At 45.9% G+C, this 23,809-nt stretch overlaps 1 protein-coding gene and 1 long non-coding RNA gene across 5 annotated transcripts in view; both read right to left on the bottom strand.

Annotated features, from left to right (window-relative positions):
- Positions 1 to 15,518, bottom strand: part of HUNK (hormonally up-regulated Neu-associated kinase) — a 58,087-nt gene extending 42,569 nt beyond the window's left edge. For 2 of the 3 annotated variants that reach the window (XM_074858187.1, XM_074858188.1), the window contains exon 1: positions 14,507 to 14,788. In XM_074858187.1, coding sequence (XP_074714288.1) covers positions 14,507 to 14,788 — 282 coding nt within the window. Of the gene's footprint in view, positions 1 to 14,506; positions 14,789 to 15,363 lie in introns of those variants that run through there. The other variant, XM_074858189.1, reaches the window with a different exon arrangement.
- A 3,492-nt stretch (positions 15,519 to 19,010) lies between these two features.
- On the bottom strand, positions 19,011 to 22,477 carry LOC141939107 (uncharacterized). Of its 2 annotated transcripts, none has more exons than XR_012627476.1 (2): positions 22,319 to 22,477; positions 19,011 to 19,666 (listed from the first exon to the last, which is right to left on the bottom strand). It is a non-coding gene; the product is annotated as an uncharacterized LOC141939107 (long non-coding RNA). The 2 variants fall into 2 exon arrangements; XR_012627475.1 differs by having other exon boundaries at positions 22,334 to 22,477.
- Between the last annotated feature and the right edge of the window lie 1,332 nt (positions 22,478 to 23,809).

Genomic DNA, 23,809 nt, shown 5'->3' with positions numbered 1-23,809 from the left:
TTTGTCAAGACTGTGGCTCAGTCTGACTGTGAGATTTTTTTTTCTTTGGACGAACCCTCCATAAATACTCCTCAGTGCTGGAAGTCTGCTTTGAAAACTCATATTTTTCAACTTCTGTTGTGCTTCAATAAGAAATTCAAGGCAGGGTATGACTGCAGTGTACTGCTGATGGGAAACCAAATGCTGGATACCAGGATGAAGCTGAACACAAAAACTTAATAATATTGGGGTGGAGGGGGGAATCCAAGCCTACTGTAGAATCTATTTTCAACTACATACAAAACTGATGGAAAGCAATTGGGTTTCTGTTTTTTGGTTAGTTGTTCCACCCCTCCCCAAGCTGCACAGAGCTTTATTCAAGCCATGGTATTACAGTAAAAACATCTGTTGCTCTACCTAGCTTTCCCTGGTGAACTTCAAGCTTCAAACAGTTAAGACACATCGTGATTCCACCTGAATAAAAACCAAGTAACAACTAGATGGCCAGCAGTGACTTCAGTCACACGATACATTAGCACTCGGGAAACACAGATCTGAGTTCAGCCTCGGGTTTCTTGCTTGCCAGATCGGATGTCTTTGCACAGGCTGTCTCTTGGCAGAAGGATGCACCTCAATGGCAGCAAGCCTTCCTGTTTGCCAGAAAAAGTGTTTTCTCAATGGCCTGTTTGCCGAGTCTAAGTCAAGAGGTCTTGAACAACACTCATGTCAGACGCTTGCAATAACATCTAGAACAGTTTCACTGTAATGGCCCCAGCCTGGCAAATAATGTTATAACATGTTTAGCTTTACAGAGAACAGAAGATTGCACGTGACCTTGCGAAATCAAGGTATGACATTTTGAGGACTTTAAGAATGTTCCCCACTTATCCAACCACTTAGAATTGTTTCCTTCTGCAAATTCTCTCCTAACTTTAAATAAGAGGAAGGCAGTTCCTGCAGATCTCTGCCAAAGGGAGCTCCAGCTGAATGGAGAGGAAACTGGTTTGAATAAGAATCCAGCAAGCACTGTGGGATTTGGCCAGGAGACCAACATAGCACAAGAGAAACAACTTCAACTATCGGAGGGACTATTCAACTACTGGAGGGACAGCCCCCCCCGCCTCTTTTTTTTTCCTTCTTTTGTTTTTGGTTTGTTATTTTTTTTCCCCTCCTCCTCTTTTTTTGCCAGCATCTACTTCTGGCAGACCTGCTGGAGATGATGCCAAGCCAGGCAGCAGCACTGACTCTCAGCACCGTCCTGGGCCACGAGAGGCCTGGTGCACCCTCAGATCACTCAGATGAAGTTCAGAGCCACAGGCTACAGGGTGCAGCTGGGGGGGACAGTCAATGGGAAGGCCTGAGAGTTGGACTACTGGACCTAAACCCACAAACCTTCATTGTCTGGTTTAAGCTTAGCCAGGAGAATGACACAAAGAGCCAGACCATGTAGATATTCTACCGCCATTGTTAGTGCAAGCCCATCTCCAGCTCTTTTTTGAAGTGCCCAAGAAAGCTCATACAATGAATTAATTTTCTTTTCTTCCTTCCTTTCAGTGATAGCTGCCTGGCATCACTTGTAGCTTTCTTTGTATTTACCACTGGTCTCCCACAAAAATCTGAGCTTAGTTTTCAAAACCGGCTGGTGATTTTGGGTGGCCAATTCAAATCATATTAAACAGACCTAACTTTGAAGCCTGCACAGTTGTCAGCACAGTCCTGAAAGCAATCCCTTCAAGGGTATCTCAGTTTGGGCAACCAACCAGCTTTTCACAACTGAATCCAAGGATTAGAAAATGCCAGCTTCATTCACTGGGTAGCACTTTTTCTTTCCTTTAGCTGTTACAGCTTAGCAAATTCTACAGTACAGCAAAGAAATAATTTTTTTTATATAGCATTTATATAGCATAGAAATAAAGCATTAAAGAAAACTCTTATCCAAGCAAATGCATACCAGAAATCAATAAACTGTACACCTTCAGAAAGGACCACACATGTACCGCTCAGGACAGCTCTTCTGTTAGGACGGTCCGACACGGATGAGTCTGGACAACACCACAGAAACGCAAACTTAACTTTCACCATGGGACTGAACACAATGAAACTGTGAGAAAGGTAACGTGCTCGATGTTAGCCATTTGCCAAATTACCTTGCGGCCTACCACTCAATTCTGAGAACCTGTCTGAAGAGGCTCCCAGGGTGGCATTTTTGGTGGGACTCCCTTCAGCTATCCTGCTTGGCTTCCCCATTCCCTAACAAATGTTAGCGTCCTACTCACCTTTCAAAAACTGCTTTCAAGGAAAACCACAGAGCATTTCTGAAAGTATGACAAGAAGGTAACCACATGCTAACCATTCTGCTTACAGCTTAGCCATTCACTCCAAGGAAGCCAGCAATCTCCCAAAACTACAGCAACATGTAAAGGCAGACTCTTCCACAAGAATAAGGCCTGTCGTATTTATTGAGGATAGAAACGGACAACCGTTCAGTGATGGCCATCTGATACCTTTTATACTTGCCTTGTATGCTTGCTACAAATGGAATAGGGAGGACAGGGGTTGAGTTAAACATGTGCATGCATGTGTACGTGTATGTATTGTGAAAAGGCTGCTCAGTAGCTTTACAATTAGAGATGCATTGAGGTTTTACATTAAACAAGCGGTATCATCTCTTTGCTTCACGTGAGTCATGATGTTCGGTCTTTGATAGCTTTTGTCATCTGCTCTTTGTAGGACACCTGAATATATAGTTTTTCTTTCGTGTTTGCTCTGACATTAGTAAAATCAGCGATCAGAACAGGTGAAGAGGAGTCACTTCTGGTAAAGTATTCTCTTTCCTTCTGAGTCTCTCACAGTGTAAGCCAAGAGTTTTGAGCTTAGCAATACATAAAACCAGCTGCTGTAGAGAGGAGTATGGGATGTCTCAGTAGGCAGGAAGCCACTCTGTTGGCAGACTAGACACAGTCAGAAAAGGTTGAAATCAGCCCCTGAAGAAATATAAATTCTTCTAAATAAGAAAGTAGTTCTGAGTATGCTCACTAACATAATTCAGATTCCGGGTAGCTTGAACAAAAAGAATCCAATTGCCAGGGAATAAAAAGGTAAATCTTGCCATTACCTACAACCCAAAGATGACAGTATCCAGCAATGCAGAAAAGGATTCAGGAGTACTTTAGATAAGCAAATGAACATAAACCCTCTTGATGCCACAGCCAATTTAAACATAATCCCTAAAAGCATAAGCAGGATGTATTTGTTAAAGTAAGAAAAGGTATTAATTACACCTGTCCAAGGCACTAGGAACTATTATTAGATTACTGTATCCAGTTCTGGTGCTAATAATTAAAAAATGATGTTAAAAAATTGGAAAGAGTTCTGAAAAGAGCTTCAGGAACAGTTGAGGTCCAAGAACTGTTTGTCGTAGTAACTGACTGACGCGTAAAATATTTAATTAGGAGAATGTTTAAGCACTGACTTGATGATTTTCTGCAAGTACCTACATGAGGAGAAGATTTCTGGTAATAGAATGCTCTTTAATCTAATAAAATAAAAATTAACCTCCCAAAAGGTAAATTTTTAGGGCAAACTCGGGCTATAAACACAATCCATGTTTTTTTAGGTGCGGTGAAGTAATGGCAGAAACATCTTATCTTACAGAGATGAACGTAGATCTTGAATTTTTCCCCTCTCTCTTAAAAGTATGCAATAGCTCAACAAAACTTTGATACAGATATCCCTGAAGACAATACCAGGGCTTGTCCTCTATAGAAAGTCAGGGTGTATGATTGCTGTGCTCCCTTTGGGCTTTGGTGCCTGTACATATGCGAAGACTCTCTGGTCCCTGCAGAGAGGGAGGGAGGGGGGTGGGGGGGGAAGGCACAACACAGAAGGATAGGAGTTGGCCTAGGCAAGACGCTCTGGGAGCCGTCAGCAGTCACATCAAGGGATGTAAATTTTGCAAGCTCTCTCCGACATCCTTGCTGGAGCTCCCCGGTGCAGAAGACATGAAGTGTCACAAGGAGTCATGCAAATATTGATGCTGCTGCAGACAGCCCACAGCTCTGCTGCTAACTGTATTGGCACAGTCAAATTAATGTTTCCACAGGGAGACAGAGTTTTGATGTGTCGAGGCACTGGTGTTTGTAAGGACATACTATGGGGTTGCTCCCGCTATGCTAAGAGCAAGGGCAGACCACATGAAGGTTTTAAGACTGTCAGAGCTGCAAGGCTGTGCACACGAACTCCTCACACTCCATCTTCCATATGGTACAGCATCTCCTGTATTTCTGCAGTTCTTCCTCCCTTCTCCTCTTACTTCAGTCAGGAAGGAAGAAAACAGAGCGGAGGCAATTGCAGATTTAACACACAACTAATGCCTTGTCTGATGTGGTCTGTTTCCACCGAGCCGTTCAGCTTCACTGGAGGAGAGCCATTCTTGGCCATATTTCTCTTCAACATGCTTTTTACTTCACGTTATATTTACGGGTAACTTCATGCCATACTTCATGGGCAACTATTGTTATCCTCTCCTGGACATGCTTCTACACCTCTGTTACCGTAACGTCAGCTGCCCCCTTCCCTCTTATCTTCTGCTTCACTCCCTTTTCAACCAACTGGAAGAAAGACATATTCTTATCTTCTAGCATCTCTGCCACCTGAAATGGCCAGACCTTTAGAGCACAGGGACCAGCAGATGGTTTTGAGGCAAGGAGGATGCCATAATTCTGCCCCTATCCAGCCGCTCTGAACAGCAACCTCCATGAGTTACATTTTTTCCTTGGTGCTATATGTCCAAAGCCACAGAATTTGTACAATGCATGGATATCACTGGGTCAGAGCACAGCCTGGGAGCCTGGGAAGCCGTAACCTGGGCAGCTACAGCACAGGCCCATCCACAGGAAGGAGAGCATGGCTTGTCTTGAGTGGGTCATGGAGGGTATCTATCTCACCTCTGGCAGAAGGAAACCAATTCTAGCGACTCTTCACCAATCTCCTGGTAAACTAATTAACTGGGTAGCCATAACTGCATCCCCCAAGGGAGAGGAGCACATTTTTACCTCCCTGGCCTCTAAAGATACCTACACAAGTCAAGAGAGATTATGCAGAGACTGATGGAAGCAACGGCGGCAGAAAGCCAGACACAGAGATACTTGAGGATGCTCTAGAGAGGTTCCAAAAGAAATCCTTATGAACTTGTCAAAATCAGCCTCTGGGCCAGTGCCATCCCCTGCAAGGAGAAAGCGTGTCTCTGAATGCCTGGGACAGCATGGTTTGCCTTGCCATTGACATGTAAAATATTCATCAAGTATCACTTCCCAAATATTAGCCGTTTTTCAGAAAACGGCTTTTGGATCCCCATTCATAAGGTAAGACTGACATCCTGAAACACCACCCAGTACTTAATGTGCAAACTCTTCGAGCTCAGGGTATGACCAGCTAGGTTGAAAGACATTTTTCAGAGCCTGCCACAAAAGTGCACAGGGAGCCTGATGTGTAGTCACTGTGGTGGATGGAAAACCTGTTCAAACCAGCAAGGTTCTTATTTCCTATCGATGAAGTTGATGGCTATTCACAACCCCTCATGGAGGAGGCCAGCATGACAACTGCTGGAAAACAGAGGTCATCTCCACCCAGACGTGGCCCTAAGAGGCTGTCAGGACAAGAAGCAGCCGCCTGAGCTGAGGCACGGCAAGGCACAGTTGATGCCTTGGTTGCAAGTGAACCATATCCCATCCAGCTGTTTCTGATAAACCGTAACTGGCCTTCCTAATGCTGAAAACTTCTTCTGTCACAGTGAGATGGATGAAGATCTCAGGTTACGTGTGGGGAAGCAAAAGCAGAGGAACGATACCAAATGACATTCCTCCAACACCGATCCCTACAGCAGAAACCTGGCGGCTCACGCCACTTCCCATTTTCCTGATCACGGACTCATAATGTGTTTCATATTAACTAGTCCCCCTTTTCACATTTTAGTGATCAAATGCATAACCGGACTTATGGAAGATGAAGTGTCCCTGATTTAAAGCACTTTAATACCAATATAGCTTTATGGCTTTAAGGAAGAAAAAAAACCCAAACAAAAACCCAAGAGCCACTGCTTTTGAGGCCCAGGTAATACCCTCCTTTGTAGTGATTTAAAACACAGCAGATAAAACATTTACAACTGTTAGGAGACAAGAAAAAGGTGTCTCCAATAAAGTTTTTATATATAAATAATATGTTCTCTCCCTTAGCTCTGTGGACATTATTCACAGAAAATAAATTTATTCTCTGAAAAAAATGTTTCCATGACAATCTTCCACAACAGGCAGAGAGCAAAGGAACTTTATTATATATAACTTATCTTTTTTTAGTTCTCTTTGTTGCAATGATTTTTCTCATAGCACTAGTAGCTCTGATCTTGCACTGCAAATGAGAGGAGCCCTGTTGGGCCTAGCGTTAAAGGTGTTGGACCTAGAGTTCAGCAGTGCAACAGCAGAGCAAAGCACTGACAGAAAAGGAAACTTTGGTCAGGGCAACACCAGCTTTTTGTTCATTTTTTGCAGGTGGTCTCCCTGAGGGACTATGGTAACACCTCCCAGACTCTTTCCATGAGGATGAGGTTTGATCCTGCTCCCTGCAAGCCCCAATCCTAAACGCAGATCAACACAGAGGTTTCGCAGGCATTCACCTTATCAGCTTAGAAACATGTACCTCTGCCCTAGTGCGGGCCCTAGAGCTGTGCTTGTGATGGTGGCTTCTCTCTTACGCCAGTAAACCTTACTGAAAAACCCTACCCAGTTCTCTACATCACCGTGACCTCCACCAGCCCCACTGAAGACACCACCACCACTAGATTTGTACCCTCCAGGAGATCAGCCATCAGAAAACCCACTGGGGAAGCACCGCAGAAGTTTCGCAGAGCCACAGAATTGGGAGGTTTGGGTTTTCGGTTTTTCAGCTTATCTGAAAATAACAGCTAAGCTGATCTGGGGCTGAAGCAACGCAAAGTATGGCTACATGGCAAAAAGAAGAGTACTCGAGATGGTCTGAATCAAGCCAGTACTGGTTTGCTTTGGTTCGGTTGTATCCTATGCCGCTAGGTGAGCACCAACACAGCAATCCACCTAATTCTTCTTCCGGCTGTATCTACCCAATCATTAGCTTTGAACAGTTTTAGATGCTTTCCACAACCTTGAAGAGTAGCACAGTCAGCACATAAACTCTCAGCTCATTTTATATTATTGTTCAGCTCATTTTATATTATTGTTCATACAACACAACAGCTTGGGTTTTAGACAGACAATTCAGTTGCCAGAAGATTTGTCACACCACTTCACCACTGCTTTCCTTCTTGGGTTATATCCTTGTGAAAAGTAAGTGCTGCTCATTAATAACCTCCATTTTCCCAACTGCAGGCAAACAAATAACCCATGAGGGCAGAAGGGCAAAGATGTCTAATGTGTTACATCCGCTGAAATGCATGAAGCTACGGTAGCATTCTCCAGCCCGTTGGTATAAAGGAGATATGGCAAACTGCAAGATGTAGAAAGCAAGACGTGTTTTAATTACCAAGACATTTATAGGTAACACATGCCTACCAAAACAGGCACACAGCTTTACGCATGATTAAATATGTTAAAAACACAAAACTTGCAAGAACAAATCAATGATCCAGATGTGAGCGTTGCATAAGAACTACACCTGGTGTCAATTCACTTGGCTTCCCTCAATCCTGCATATGCCACTAAAATTATAACAGTCTATATGAAAAGCAGCACATTGCTGACATGCACTGTTAGTGACGTCCTTAAAACTGCTGAATGTAAACTTGAAAGCAGATTATCTCAAGAGGATAAGCAACTGCCACATGTGCATGAATTCAGCTCATTGCAGAACAAGTTGCAAGCTACAGCTGAAAAATATGAAAGCAATCTTCCTGGAAGACAGACTGCATTAATGAACAGGCTCTCTTGCCTATTAAAGCCTATTCCCACTCATGCCAAGTATGCAACATAGAAAAGTGTTAGAGGGAAGAGTGTGGCTTTATAACAAGTGCCTGATGCAACTGGTTATTCTCCAGATGAACAAAGTGTTAGCAGGTGATCATATAGCAAACTGAGCAGGTAGGTGCACATCAGCAGTTTGGTGTTTATTCTGCCTTACACTCAAAATCTTGCATGCTCTGTAACACGTATTGGGGAACAGCATGCTGACACAGCAATCTATCTTCTGGTCCTGCTTGCAGCCAAGTCCTCACTGATGCTGTTGCAACCATAACATTGTCCTTCAAATAATTTTCTGAAGTACCGTATGTTAACAAAACCATATGTTTAGTAGCTTCAATACAAATTATGCATCTGCGCGCGCACACACGAACCTCTGTGAAAAGAGTAGTGTCAAAGCTGTGAAAGCAAACACTTAGAAGCAAGGAAATGTCAAAATTCAGGCTGCAGAAACACCCTCATTTCACTCCCTTGGTACATATAATTAAGAGCAGAATATCATCCAGGTGCAACAGTTGGCAGCTGTTAATGAAAGTGAACAGCATCCTGGGAGAAAGCCACCGAGCAGATTTGCAGTAAGCACTTCTCACAACAAGTTTTTTTTTTTTTGGATAGAGATAAAATTTAAAAATATGTGGAGAAACAGGTAAGAAGAGAACTACTAATTAAACACAGTGAGAGAACAAACACATCTAAGAAACTGATATACAAGTATCACTGGAGGAAGAACATAAAATAACAGGTCAAATTTCAAATTAAGAACCTGTAGCTTTACCCTCTGAACCACTGAAATCAATGAAGACATTCCAAGTTTCACAGTTTTTACCTACAATCTCACAATATTTGGGGGAGAAAAAAGGAAAGGGTTGAACTGAAAGACTAGTGACCACCTTAGAAACTCAACTTTTGTTTGCAATGAAGTAACTTCCTGGCCTGTTTGGTTGTTGGCAAGATGGTTTGAAAGTGAAAGTGACACCCCCCCCACACACACACACTCATGGCCCCCAAAACTCAGCAATCAGACAAAGGTAAAGATCTTAGAACTATATATGAGTATATACCCTATTTCTGAGGTTTTAAGCCCATACTAGTACTTGGGCAACCCTGGATCTTAAGATACAGACAGGGTTGACGATGGCAAGTCCTGGCACAGAAGCTCTCAACTGGAAGCCCCACTGGCGTTGGTTTCCCTGATGAAGAGCAACGATGTTGCAGGGGGAGGCACATTTACCAAGGGCATTAACCGGACAAGATCTCAGCTGCCAACACATCCAAAGGCCTTTCTTTGGCCACCAAATCTCCATTCCCTAAAGTCTGTGGTGGAAGAGACGGGAAAACAGTGAATTTACTCAAGGCAAAATTAACACTGTGACATATGGAAGTGTATATGGCATCGTAGCATCTACTGTTGTCTACTGAAACCACTTTTGTCCATATTCCTCTGCATTCACCTGCCTATATTCTCTGAAAAGCTTGCTAGAAGACAGAAATTGTGCGAAATGAGTTGCTCCGGTCTTTGCTTCAGGTAAGAGGTCCAGACGGGCTCAGACGAGAACTGCCTCCCCTGTCCTACCTGAGAAGAGGATGGAGCGGTCTGCAGTGGGAGGGGGCTTGCAACGGGAAAAGTGGGGTGCAGGGCCAGGGACCGATACCACCGCATACGGATTTCTCTATACTCTCACTCTCCTGCGCCCAGTCACGGGAAGCATTTTGTGAGACGGCTGCCTTGGTTGACGCAGAGCAGTCACATAACCTGCATGACCTTCATCTCACATGGAGTCCCTGGCAGGCAGCCTCAGCCCCAAGTCACTCCACACCTACTGAAAAGGCTGGGAGCCACACCACTCCCCCTGCGCTCACCAAAAATCACTTCAGAAGGTGAAGGCAGGGCACGAAGTTCGCACAGAAACGTGTATAACTTTGTGTAACGCGCACAGCACAACGTGCCGCTAGCAGGCGGCAGCCATGCAGACGCCCTTCAGAAACACCTCCCTCCTTTCAGCAGGGACCACCGGGGCAAGAGAGTAATTTCCAGCTCTCTAGGGAGGCTGCTCTGCCCACCTACTCACTCCAGCACCTCCAGGGTGCTCAAATACACTTTTTTTATTTTTACCTCTTTAATACAGAAATGCATTCTGTACACGAACCCTTCTGTGAAAAGGCCACTTTTAATATTAATTGCTTTGCCTTCATACAAGGAGCCGGTAAACTATATTTTTAGCAGCTGCTTCCCACTAAATAGTGTTGTTACAGAAAGCCACTTGACTAATTGTAACTAAAAATGTACCTTTTTTGAGCTTAACAATAGCACTAAAGGAAATGATAAGCAAATTTTTTGGTGGATGAGAAATCAAATTATTTGATTAGCCTCAATGACTCTTTTCCACGGTGCTAAAGATTACACCTAAAAGTATTAACTACTTTTAGGTGTAATCTTTAGCACCGTGGAAAAGGTACTAATACTTTTAGTACCTAAAAGTAATCTCAGTTCAAGTTTCTTTATAAGAACTTTGGCTCAATACACTGTCACTCCGCAATGCTATATGGAGTTATTCGGACATTTCACTGGGGTCCGCAGCAGATAACGCAATCTATCCGGTCTACTAACAGAGCCTCACACCACCCCCACCACAGTGATGGCAACAACCTCAGCTGTCTAAAAATGCAAAAAATCATTATCTTGCAATATCTGCCTTTGCCCGATTCCCGTCACCCAGAGATTGACCCTTCTGAGCCCCAAGCAGAAGGCTTGAAACAATCTGAGAGTATATTGTGCACAGGCTCCCAAAGTTAGCTGAATACAGCTAACTCAGCAGGGTTTCAGAGCCACAATTTGAAGTTAAATTGGCTTGCTCTTCATAGAGGAACTATGTTTCCTTAAGATTAGCAATAAAGACTGCCTGAGCTGATCTGACAAATCAGCCTTTTACCCAAAAATGTCAGATTATAGGCTGCGATATTTTTATTCAAAAGCAACGGAAAGAATAATCTGTTCAACATTCTCCTGCGCTCAGCTAAAATACACTTAATTGCATCAGGCACTACCAAACATTTTTCAAGCCCAGAAAATAATAACATGCCTGACGTTATGGCAACATAAACCACAAGAAGTACCATAAAAGATTTGATTTAAAGTTCAATGCTAAAGACGTTCATAGGGAAGGTTTAAAAATCTCACCTTAGCTCACCCTCTTGTGCTTATGTGCTCGCAGGAGTTGCCGATTCTCGTCCCACACAGGTCACTCAACATGCATTGTCCATCAGACTGCCCTCGAAGCAGCTGGTGAACTAACTAGCATTTGGCCTACAGTATATAACATCTCATGCTCTCTTGAAGACCTCTTTAGCTTCTAGCAATTTCAGGGTGAGGTAATGGCAGATTTTTGGCATCTGCTCCGCTTTGCCTTGATTCTGTACAATGCATTGTGTCAGTGCAATGGATCTGAGCCTAGCTGGGGACTCATTAATCCACAGATTTCATTTCTAAACACACAATTTTCTGAAACAATAATGCGCATTAACTCCTCCAGAGTTGCTAAAGTCTGCTGCAAATCAAAACCTGTTTGGGCCCCCCTGACTGAAGTTAGATATTTCAGTGACCGTAATGACCCAGGCTCTGCCAAAACAGCTACCAGACATTAGTATTAAGACCCCTACTTTACACTATTATGGCAATTTTATTGAAATTTAGGCCATGCCCTTGCTCAACAACGGCTTTACAAGACGAAAATCAGATGTCAAATTTTTTTTTTTTTGCTTTCAAAATACATGCAGGCACTAATCCTGGAATAATAGGCTCATAAAACATCAGCTTAGAAAAATGCAGCAATTACACTGATCCAGCGAGCTGTCCACAGGAGATGGCTTTGTTTCTACATTTTGCTTTGCTGAACTCCACTTGCAAGCACATTAAGTAAACACTCCTGAAGATTAACTTTTCCTCTGCAAGTGAATGGACTGGAAGACTATACAGGGCCCATTTCTGGCTCACCCCAAGGATGGAGAGACAGCATCAGGACCTTATGGAGCGATCTTCTCTTCCAGCCTCTGGAGGAGCATGGTGTCACTCTTGGGGGATTTTCCCCCAAGACAAGACAAGTTTAGGGATGGAGGTGGGTAGGGAGAGATGACAGAAGGAAACTAACTGCTGCATCCAGCTACTGATGCCATATCTCAGACAGCTCCGTTAACTCCAGCCTAACTTTGGCCACTTGATGTCTGGAGGAGGAAGTCTGTGCTGAGCATCGGTGTCACCTGGGCTCAGGAGCTGGCACTGCCATACACAACTCTTCAGCACCTGGCTGCTGCTCACTGAGATTTCTCAGAAGGCGCAAATATAGCTTAATCAATGGATTCGGCCCTTCACATATCAGGCTGCTCTTGCGGAAGTACTTCGCTATGGAGAGAAACCATTTCTTATGTAAAATATCTTCTTCCCACAGAACCTCCTGCCATGACCTACTGTCGTCGGTGCTCACTCTCACACCGCCTCGTGCTTTTGCTCCTCATCCCATTCCCACCCTTGCCAGCCTCAGACTCCTCTCCAACACAGCCTTGCACTCCCAAAGAAAGGAGCCTGGGTAAGCAGATGTTTTTCTTCTCTCCCTCATATCACAGGCAGAGCTCCATCGCCCGTGGTGGGCTCCATGTAGGCAGAGCTGCCGGCAGCTGTGAGGCAGAGCCAGTTTGGGCACGTTTCAGCTGCCTTTGGCTGGAGGCCACGCGAAAGCTCGGCAGAGGAATATGCCCAGAAGAGCTGAGTGTCCATCAGCTCTCTACTCGGGGTGAAATTCTCACGTGGGGTCACGCGTGGGACGGAAAGCATTCACCCCTCCGGTTAGAGAGAGGAACCTCGCTGAGGTAGGACCTCACCTGAAGCAAATCATTAATTACTCTTATCTCCTATCCATTAACTCAAATTGCTTATCCATAAATACCTGGAATTAAATAGGTGGATTTTCGGGGAAGATGGACCTTTGATTAGTCAATTTGAAACTATGCGACTGATCTTTCACCCACTGAAGTTGACAGCAAGAGCTTCCTTTGATCCCATGGTACAAGATCAGGCCAGATGGAGCTCAGAGATCATCATGCCTGTCCACAAAGACGGACACAGCGACTCAGCAGGAAGGAAGCGTGATTCTCCTAGAGTTTCGGCTTGTCACTTTGTCACAGTGTGTGTTATTCAAGACATTGAGGGGAAAAAAAAAAAAAAAAAAGAAGCAGGCCTAGGTGCTGAGACAGAGAGGCGTGTGGTGAATCTTTTTATTTTTTCCCCCCTCTTAACAGACTGAGATAAATGTAGCAATCCAAAAACGTGGAGGTGGGAAGGACGTGTGTGTGCATGTGCCTTTTATCAACTGGAGGATCATTGGATGTATCTGTTACCAAGGAGAAGCACATGCTTGGTAACAGAAGAGAGCAAAATATTTTTTTTTTTTGCATTCCTATATGATAATAATCACTAATCTTATCATTTTTCTCATGACAAAATTCAAAGCCCTATATTAAATTTCACTCTGTGACAAATTTACTGGAATGAAAAAAGAAAAAAAGAAAATATCCAAGAATGCAGGAATGCAAGCTACCAAGAGACAGTCTTAACAGCAGCACACTTACGGTGCTGCCGGAGCTGGAGGAAATTACACTGTACTTAGCCCCACTGGTCCAAGGAGCTTTCAGTAACAATAAGGCGTCCTGCTTCAGCCTCTGTTAAGGCTCTGATAAAAGAGGCAGAAGTCAGATAGCTCCGACAACTCTTCATTGGGGGGGCCCCAGCAGGCTTGTCCTTGCTCTGTTTACCGCCCAGCCAAGCCCCTACGACTCTTTATAACATTGTGACATATCCTGCTTGATGGCTAAAAGCCTCCACTGAAGGGTTCTGGATCATAAACAGAAAGCAGAGCCCCTCCGTGGGCTTTTCTTACCAGCACCCTGGTAAGAAAAAAACCATCTCGGGTGCACCTCGCGTCTTTTGCCGTGCAGCGACATCAACAACTTGTGATCGCCGACCTGTGCCCCTCCTGCAGACACACGCAGCCTCTCCCCGCGCTGCGATGAGCGCGGAGTACCGGTACGCACCCACACCCTTAAATGTCGCGACTAGACTGCACACAGTGACCGGCCCTCGGCAATACGAGTCTCACCATTAAAAACACATTTCTGACAAAAAAAAATAACCAAATAAACAGGAGGGGGGAAAAAAAAAAAAAAAAAAAAAAAAAGGAGAGGTCAAGGCAACTGAAGTGTTTCAGGAGGAAAGCAGAATCACAGCCACGGAAATCTCAGCGTGAGGAGGGAAGCGCCGTTTTCCCGCCCGCAGCATGCGGCGGGGCCGGGGGGTCGGGCGGGCGCTGAGGGGAGCCCCCCGGGAGGGGAGGGGGGACGGGTGTCTCATCCTCCCGGCCGGCAGAGACCCAGCGCGCTCATCTCACAGCCCGCCGGCACCCCCCTCCCCAGAACACACCGACAGACAGGGCCACTCCGCGGGGTGCCGGCAGCCCCCCGAGGGGTGCCGGGCGGCCCCGGCCGGGACGCGGTACCTTCTCTCCGGTGAGGACGTGCAGCCCCTCCCGGACCTTGGCGAAGGAGCCCTCTCCCAGCTTCCTGCCGATCAGGTAGTTGCCGACCCTCTTGGTGTGCTGGAAGTCGCGGAGCCGCTCCCGCGGCGCCGCCGCCGCCGCGCTCAGCCAGGCGGCCAGGAAGCTGCTCTCCGCGCCCGCCGCCGCCGCCCGCCGCGCCTCGCCCCCCGACCCGCCGCCGCCGCCGCCGCCCGCCACCGCCGGCGGCTCGCTCAGGAGCCCGTCGCCCGCCGCCGCCGGCATGCCCGGCCCTGCCGCTGCCCCCGGCCCGCGGGGCGATCACCGGGCGGGCAGGAAAGTTGCTGGGGGGAGAGCGCGGCCGGCCGGGCTGGGGCGGAGGGGCCGGGGGGCGGAGCGGGGCTGGCGGGGGGCCGGGGCTGGGGCGAGCCGGCGGCGCCGTGCCCCGAGCTGCCGCCCCTCATTGGATCCGGCGCCTCCTCCTCCTCCTCCTCCCGCCGCTGCTCTGCCCCGCTCCGGCAGCGGCTGCAGCGTGAGGCTGCCGCGCCGAGCCGGGAGGAGGGGACCGCGGAGGGAGGGACAGGCGGAGGGAGGGAGGAAAGGAGGGGGAAAGGGCTCATTCAGTTTGAATTTGCGGTAATTTAATCCGCTCGCACGCGGCGGGAGCAGATGCGGTCCAAACCCGGCACAGCCTGGGTGTTTGCAAGTCCGGCTGGTCCCTCCTTCCCCGCTCCCCCCCGGCACCCCAAACCTGGGGTGGCAGCGCATCCCTTTCTGGAATTAAACCGGGGCTCCCGGGCAGTGCCGTGGCTCTGCCTGTGTCGCTGCCCGGGAATATCTTTTGTGTTGCTTTTCCCTACCTTCCCTCCCGAGCCCTCCTCATCCCCATGTCGGGGAAACGCGCTGCCGCGACGCGATCGTGACGCTCCGGCGGGCTCCCGTCCCGCTCCCTGCCTCGTTCACCACCCGCTTCTCCATCTTATTCCTGCCGGCCCTCCGCTCTCCTCCGCCGGCGGCCTCCTCCTCCTGCTGTTTTGCAGCGCGGGGTTCCTGGCCGTGCCCCCCCCCCCCCCCCCAGCCTGCATCCCCCAAATGCCCTCCGGAGCTCCGGGAGAAGGGAGGCGAGCTGGGCGCCCCCCCGCCGCAGGCTGCGCCCAGGGGACTGTCATCTCCCCACCTCGTGGAGAGGGAGAAGAAACGGGTTTATTGCCATTTTCCCTGCCCAGCCCCCCCTCCGCCGAGCTAGAGGCTGCACTAGCGACCAGGAGGCGCACGGAGAGGGAGAGCGGGGATGGGAGACGAGAAAGAGCTGGCAGAGGTGCCCTGCCTTCAGCGGCCGGGGATGCAACCTCCAGCGCATGCTGCGGACCATCTAATAAAACAGTTCATTCACTGAAATGCCTCGTGACACGGAGGATTTTTAACTTAGAACCTATCTTTAGCATCCTATCAGCAAAAAATTAATCAAGGACCCCTATTTATCCTTAAGCTTAATCTACGTTTTCAAGTTTTGCCCGCGTTAGTTAATACTTTGGGGAAAAAAAAAAAAAAGAAATCACGCGCACCCGAACAGATGCGAGCTATGTCAGCAAAACCTCCCGTAAAGATGCAGTTGTGCCTGATAAAAACCGGCTTAGAGCTTTGCTGCAATCACACTCCCGCCCCATGTGAAGCTCCCACTAGAGGGCTGGCCAGCACAGCTCTCCCTGCACACACTCTGCCACCTCTTTTCACGATCTTTTACTCCTTCAAAATGTCAAGCCAATTTTACACCACGCTGTTGTCCATTAGCCTTTGCTTCTGCCTCGACTCCACCTCTATCAGTTCCCTGGGAGAACCCCTCTGGTCCCTTCCGCTGGAGTAGTCTGGCTGCATCACTAATCGGATTTTGGTGGGCATGGGCGTTGATTAGCCATGTGCTCATTCCACACCACCTTTCCTTGACATCACTGCTTTGGTAAAACTTCCTAATTTAAGCCACAGCTAGCAACATCATGGTTTTACCGGGCTGATCGTACTGGGTAACAATTTGTAGTCTCCCCTGTGTCAGTCCGGGCTTCCCAAGCCATAGTTAATCAAATTAAAACATACCCAGGTCTGGCTTTAGGCAAAAGGTGGGCAGCTGCCCAGGGAGGCTGGTGGTGAGATGCTCTGGGCTGGCTGTGGGGGAGGAGGCATTGCTGCTGGAGGGCTGAGCCTGGCCACCTCCTGATGACCCCACAGCTGGGGCTGGTCGGGGTGCAAGTGGGGTACGAGCCCCCTCCACCCATCGTGCAGCAGCAAGCCAAACGCTCTTTGTCAGCCCTCTTGGCCCGGCCATGTCAGGAGCCCTGCCGGTCTCCTCCCACACTTTAGGAGCAGGTCTTATCCAGACACCTTCTCTTTCCTTGCGGGGGTAAGAAAGCGTCTAGTCCACTGGGAAGAGGAGAAGAGGAGGTGGAGGGAGCGGGTGCTCACTCTGGGTGGAGGTTGTGGCTGAGAGCTGGGTGGGATGAAGGCCCTTACTGCAAGGCAGAGTACGGGGAAGGAGAACTGGGGAAGCAGACTCGCATCACAGATTTCTGGAGCTCAGCTGGCCGCCTTCCACCATCCAAATTCAACTCCCTGAAACTTTTACTGACCCCTCCAAAATGTATTCCTGGTGGCTAAATGCAGGGCGGTTCCATTGCTGAGAACCCTGGAACTGGCTCCACACCACCACACTCAATTAAATATATGTTTTCGGATGAAATTTCAAACAAAACAGAAATCCAGCACTGTCCCAGTAGGCAGAAACTGGAGAAGGGAAAGCTCCAAAGCCAATAAATAATATTCTGGTTTTAAAATAGACATTCATCCCATGCTCTGGATACATTTACAAATATTACAGTACACAGCCACCAAAACAAAAGGCTGCACGTTCTCTGACCTACCGCTATGCCAGGGACAGTGTAGGGACACGGGACCGTGACCCGGTGCCTGAACTGATGGCTGCTGTGCAGGAGTTGTGCTCCTCGTAGCTGGGGTGCACTTTGACGTGACACGTCCCTAACAGCAAAACCAGTTTCTGTCCCCGCTCTTCCCCACAGTGCAATGCTGTGACAGCATGTTTGTGCTGCTGTGCACAAATATATATATGTTGGTGAGGTGATCCAGGCTTTTTAAAAGTGTCAAGAAGTTTAAGACAACTCCTCTATTGACCTGGCCATCAGAGAAATAGAAGTGGAAATGCACAATGAGACAGCACAGGTACCTCTGCACCACACTGGGCCGTGCTGATGAAACGCTCAGACAAATTTTCCCTGTTATCAGACCTTCCTGACCCTCCTGAATCAACTGGCATTGATAAATATGGACCCCACCAAATCTGAATGATCCGGGAGAGAACTTCATTGGTGTTTCCTAAATCAAAGCTGGAAGCGGAAAGGTGCCAGGAGCATCCCTGTGTGTTTGAAGAAAAGGCGACACAATCCTTGCACTGGTCAGGACAGTGACAAGGGTGAGATCATTCACTGGTGAGCCTGGGTCCATGTCACAGACTCTCTGGTCAGCAGGACATATGTGAGGTTTTTAACAATATTGTTGTACGGAGAAAAAAAAGAAAGAAAAAAAAGAAAAAGCAAAGAAAAAGCAAAGAAAAAGCAAAGATAAAGCTGTACTGCAGACAGTTACATTGGAAGAATAGAAAGTATATATTGCTCTCCAGTTGCAGAGAGGTTATATTCTACATTATTTAAACATATGACTATGCTAAGAGGGTCTGCAACTATATTGGCTATATAGCTGTTCCTGTAATGGAGCAAATACATGTTTCAGACAGACAATGCAAGAATTCCCAAGTGTCCCCTACGCAGGGAACTGGAACAAGGAAATAGGAAACATGGTTGCTCAAGAAAATGCTGGAAGACACGCCTGGATGCAGCTTCTGGCTAATCCTTATACGCAGGGATGGAGCGCAGAGGAAAGGCGTAGCCCTGTTTAAACAGCGACAGTGTGCCCTTGGGCAGGAAGAGCTCTAAGGTAAAGGACGGGTTTGTTAGCAGCAGGAGGCCAGCTCATAGTTTAAATGGCAGTATGTGCCACGCAGCAAGAGATGCTTAGCATGCACAGGCCCGCATCCTCCACTCCCTGGCTATAGAGCTCGTCTCAGCCACCCCACGCCAGCCTCAGCGTCTGCAATGCCTCAAAAGGGATGCACATCGGGGTCAGTAAATCCTTACTGGCCTAGGAGAGGTGAGATGAGACCATGTGCCTTCATCGCCCGCTTCCCTGCCGGTGCCATCTGGGGAAGGGGGGAACCTCACACACTGCACAACAACCGGGACCCTTCCCTTGCCCAAAGGAATATGCTTTCAGACAGACAGAGGTATGTGCCTTTGTTTAGGCTCACGGCTCACAGCTAACAGAAACATGCTTTTGGGCACTGTGATGATTAAACAGATGTTAATGGTATGTTTTTCAGTCAAACACCTGAAAATCAGCCTCTTTTAAAAATAAAACTGGCAAGAAATGGCCATTGCAGCCAACATTAGGAGAGCTCTGAAAGAACCCAGTGAATATATTTTTTTAATTGACTCAGCTAGAAGGACTTAATGAGTTTACAGTATCCTTTTAAACAGGCGAGACTGCTGCCTTCTCACGATTTCTATCCTGTCCAGCTGTGCCCATCAGGGTGCAGTCTGGATGGAAGGGGGATCAAAGGCTGCATTCATTTCTGTCCATGCTTTAATTTAAATTTAACTCCAGTGTGCTTTATTTTGAGCTGCAGTCTTTCTAGGTAATGACATTTTCTGATTAACTGTTGAAATTACTAATGAATTAAAGGCAGTAGTCTGTCTTCAGATTGCAAAAGCTGTAATAACAAGCTACTAAAAATAATTTAGAGCTTGATTTAAACCCATGAAAGCAAAGAAATTCAGAGTTACCCTGACAGTATTGTCCTTTGCCATCTTCAGCATTTTAAAATACTGTACTGAGACATATTACTGTCTTGCAGACTGGGAGTTTTGTAGCCACGAGGAAGACTGAGGCCCCTGGGCACAATCCTCAATGTCAAGGTCTACCTGGGCTGAATCCTTCAAGGGGTCGAACACTACAGCCAAGTTCCCAGGCTACAGTACCAGGTCCAAGGAGGATGTGTCGGGACAGAACAGGAAAATGCTGGTCCAGCAGCAGAACATGGCACTGCAAAGGAAACGTGTGTGAGCCTGAGAGTGCGTCAGCAAAATGCTTTGCCCTACTGTGCTGTTGCCTCTTCTGGTGCAGCTGGCAGTGGCAGCTTTCCAAATACATCTCGTGGAAGCATGGGGCTGTTGCCTGGGATGCTCGAATTCTCCTCACGCTTCACCTGCACATGTGATTCACATTAATTGTTCTCACTCATCCTTCTGAAGAGATCTGAGGTCCTTGAGTGAAGGAATGATGAAATCTCAGCTCTTTTCAATGTACAATGGTAAATTAAGAAGCAAGTAAACTCATAAGTATGCTGCATGAGAGCAACGAGTAAATTCTGTTCTAGTCAAGTTAAAAGTGGGTAAGCTCCATGCATCTCCCACATTACCATGCCTTTTGAAGTTCATGGTTAACTGCTGACTTCAGTCAGGTTGTAGGAGAAACCCTGACTCAGTACTGATATGATAAAAAAAGAAAAGTCATCCTGTTATTGCTTATGCCGTCTTTGGTATTTCATTCTGCTTTAAAATAACTGGGGTTTTTGTGGTTTGATTTTTTTTTGACACCTTTGTAATATTTGGGTTTCAGATATTACAGGGATATTCATTTAAACCAGTTGGGTTTATTATATTTTTTGAAGTGAGAATGTATTTGTGTTTGTTCTTAAAGAATTTATAGGACTTGTTTTTTTACAGTGTCCGAGTTTGGACTGACAAGAAGCTAAGTTTACTTTTACTTCCACAATAACAGATGATGTACTTGGTTCAGCAAGGGTGTCCTTTCTGCCCTATACTGCAACAAGGACAGCAGTGAAGAAGACAACCCTTGCAGTATGACAGTGATGTCCAGTATCAACTGATAATGTTATGACTTATGTGCTTACATATGGGTACTGCAGGTACCATTCAGCTACAGTGACAGTGGTATTTCTAAATTCATGTAGTCTTGTAATCATAGGGAATGAATATACTTCACCTTTCAATGGTTGCAGGAAGAGGACTTCTACAGTTAAGTTTTCATAAGCTTAAAACTTGTATTTGAAAAATATTGAACAAATTTTGTCCTCAAAAATATTCTGAATATATATGTGCAAAAGTACCTAAGTAAGCATTGAAACTATATGATTACTTTTACTGAAATATGTTGGCAATGGGGTTATCTGTCAGTCTCTCTGAGCACCAAAAGCTCTGCTTTGCCTGTGCTCCCACCAAAATCTCCACCTTGCTCTCCACCCTGCAGCTTCTGTAATATAGTTCTCTGCAACCAATATAAAAATCGAGAGCGTGCAATGACTTAGAGTTATCATAAACCAAATTGAATTTAATATCAAAGTAAACAGCAGGGGGTTGCTGTATTGATGTTGTTATTCTTTTTCACATTTCATTAATTAAGAAGCTCCATTTTTGCATTTAAATTAAACTGCTGTGAAGCCTCCTTGTAGTGTATGGTGTCATAAAATTTAGGACCTTGAATTTAAGTTTCATTTACATACGAGAAAACACGAGATATTGTATAATTATGCCTATGTGAAATACTTTGTATTTTCAAAAGCCTTTAGATATCAGTGACAGATGACACGTAAAGAAAAAGGAAATCAGACTTTTGTGAATCTCTGAAATTAGTGTATCATGCAGGAAAAGGTGTGAGGTATTATGAACGCTGACAAAGCCCCTTCAGTGGCCTTCTTGGGTCACTCCATGGTGTCACGCTGGCACACTGTTGTTGTGCTCTAAGAGTGATTTAAATGTATAATGAGAATGAAGATGAGCATGTATTTGAAATAAAGCTTTACATTCGAGCAGGGACTGATGCTAGTCCAAACAATCCTGCCAATGTCATGCCAGACAACATTCAAGCAAGTAACCTGACACAATGGAAATTCAGAATCAAGATGCCCTCAAGCCCTAAGATTGTACCTCCTTACTCTTCTCCTTTTTCTTGGCAATAAGTCAGAAAATATCCCAGTATCACATAGTATAATAGAAGACTGGTGATTTTCCCATTGTTGCTGCAGGCTGAGCACCATCAACCTGTGTCTGCAGTGTGCTTGCACCTAGAGTAATCCCTGTTTTTTCAATTGAAGAAAGTCAGCTATTTAAATGCTTTCTTGCAAGAAATGTTCCAAACACCTTATTTACGTCTGTGCTAAAATGTGAACAAACCAGTGATTCACTCCTAAACTAAGACTTCTATGTTTTGTTTAAGCCTGAAATAATTTTTGATGACTGAATGAATTGTTGGAAAGCTGAGTTTTACAGTGGTAAAGTACACGTTACACTACGACAAAACTGTCACAGATATGTACTCTATACATACAGGCTATAGGAGGGTGACTACTTAGGGACAGGATATGAAGTGCTTGGGTCAAACCACTCCCTGTCTTTGCTAGCCCTGCTTTAGCCCTGCTGCAGGCTTTTTCTCCACAGACAGAGGTGTGGATATCCTCAAATACGGCCACAGAGCAGCGAGGTGTCTATCCTCACCAGCCAGATGCACGTGGGGACTAAGTCAGTCGTGTTCCTTCCAGCTCCTACCCCACCACCTGAGTTCCTTCCTTTAAGGTACATAAAGACTGCTGCACAGAGGCACAGCAGGAGCGGACACATGGGGCGCAGTCGAACACCCGCTTGCGGTTCAGCTCGGGCTGGCTTTAGCTTGAGTTACCTGTATGTTACGTACAGCAGCTCTGCACATTTCAGCTCTGGTCCAGGCTTCCTCGGTGCTTAACTGATGCAGAGTAACAACTGCTCTCCACACTGTCAATAAACAGGTTCCCATACACTCATAATATACCAGATATGTAGCCTGTTAACTTGAGGAACACTTCACCTATGAAAAATATAGAAGGAGTGATGCATCTTCCCAACTGCATAGTGTGGCAAGGAAAAACAATAGAACTAAGTTCAGCCAGCCATCATTCTGGCTGTTGCACACAAATCCCCTCATAAAACTTCTACAAATACAAATCTTGTTAGTATAGTTAGTGTTAATTAGCTTTTGGGAACCCTTATACGTTTAATCAGATTAAAACTCTTGAAATGAATGCATCCTGTACTAAGCTATGAAAATTCATCTTGGCGCTTTGCAACTGAAAACATTCATTTTTCAAGTGTCTTCCTTTATATACAGATAGACTTGCTGCATGATTATTGCAAATCTCATTTGCAAATTGTGGTTAACTTGCTGCAGTCATGTCTCTGTATGCAACTTCCCGAACTATTGGAACCACATCAAAAATTCAGAGCTGGGAAACCCAATTATGAAGTGCACAATTTTTTACAGGTGAATACTTTGGCATACATTCAGGACCTGGCACAGCCCTGAAACATTTCCAAAGTGATACTAGCTTAATAATAAATGAATTAAATCTTAAATTATGAATACTGTTTGTGTGCTTTTACCTAAATGGGACTCGGTATCTGAAATCTCTAACAAATCACAATTAGCATAAAAATCTATACGGGACTATTCTTATCTCACAAAAAGAAAGAGGTGCACAGCATTCTGCAAACATGAAAATAAGTGTGGGACCAATGCCCAGTTTATTTATGAGATTCATGTTTTAATAGGACAGCTCATGCAAGTAAAAAGGCAAAGATCTGGCTTTTGACCCTCACTTCTAGAGCTCTGCAAACACTGAAAGGCTGAAGCAGGTGTAGAGGATGAGCGGTGGAAGCAGAAACAACGTAAGGAAGGATGTGATGCTGCTGCACAGGAAGCAAGCAGCCATGCTGAGCATAGGTGAACAGAGGGGGGACTTGGAGGAACGCATCCAATTTCAAGTGAAAACAGATGATTATGCCAAGTCAGAGCTTTTCAGTTGAAACATAGTATAATCCCTTTGTGATCTAGGGTGCTTTCTAGCAGGTTTTTGACATCTGATTCCCACCAGGCTTTACATCTATGGCAAAATCCTCCATGAGTTAATTAGTACCTGTTTACTACCCTCCATTTAGTGCATAGATATTTCAATCAACAGGTATCTCTCAGCTTGATGCCTGGCTTGCGGTCTTTTCCTTTCTATGCCTAAAAGAAGAACTAACTGGACTGAAGTAAAAAAAAAAAAAAAAATAAAAGAAATGTGTGTGTTTGTCACCTTGAAATTCTTTAAGTGTTAATAAGGGCTTTCTGTCACATAGGCTTCTTCTATTTAAT

Source organism: Strix uralensis, chromosome 2 (genome assembly GCF_047716275.1).
Source record: "Strix uralensis isolate ZFMK-TIS-50842 chromosome 2, bStrUra1, whole genome shotgun sequence".
In the NCBI taxonomy this organism is placed as follows: Eukaryota; Metazoa; Chordata; class Aves; order Strigiformes; family Strigidae; genus Strix; species Strix uralensis.
Note: the sequence above shows the minus strand (reverse complement) of the source record. Positions and strands in the feature narration are given on the sequence as shown.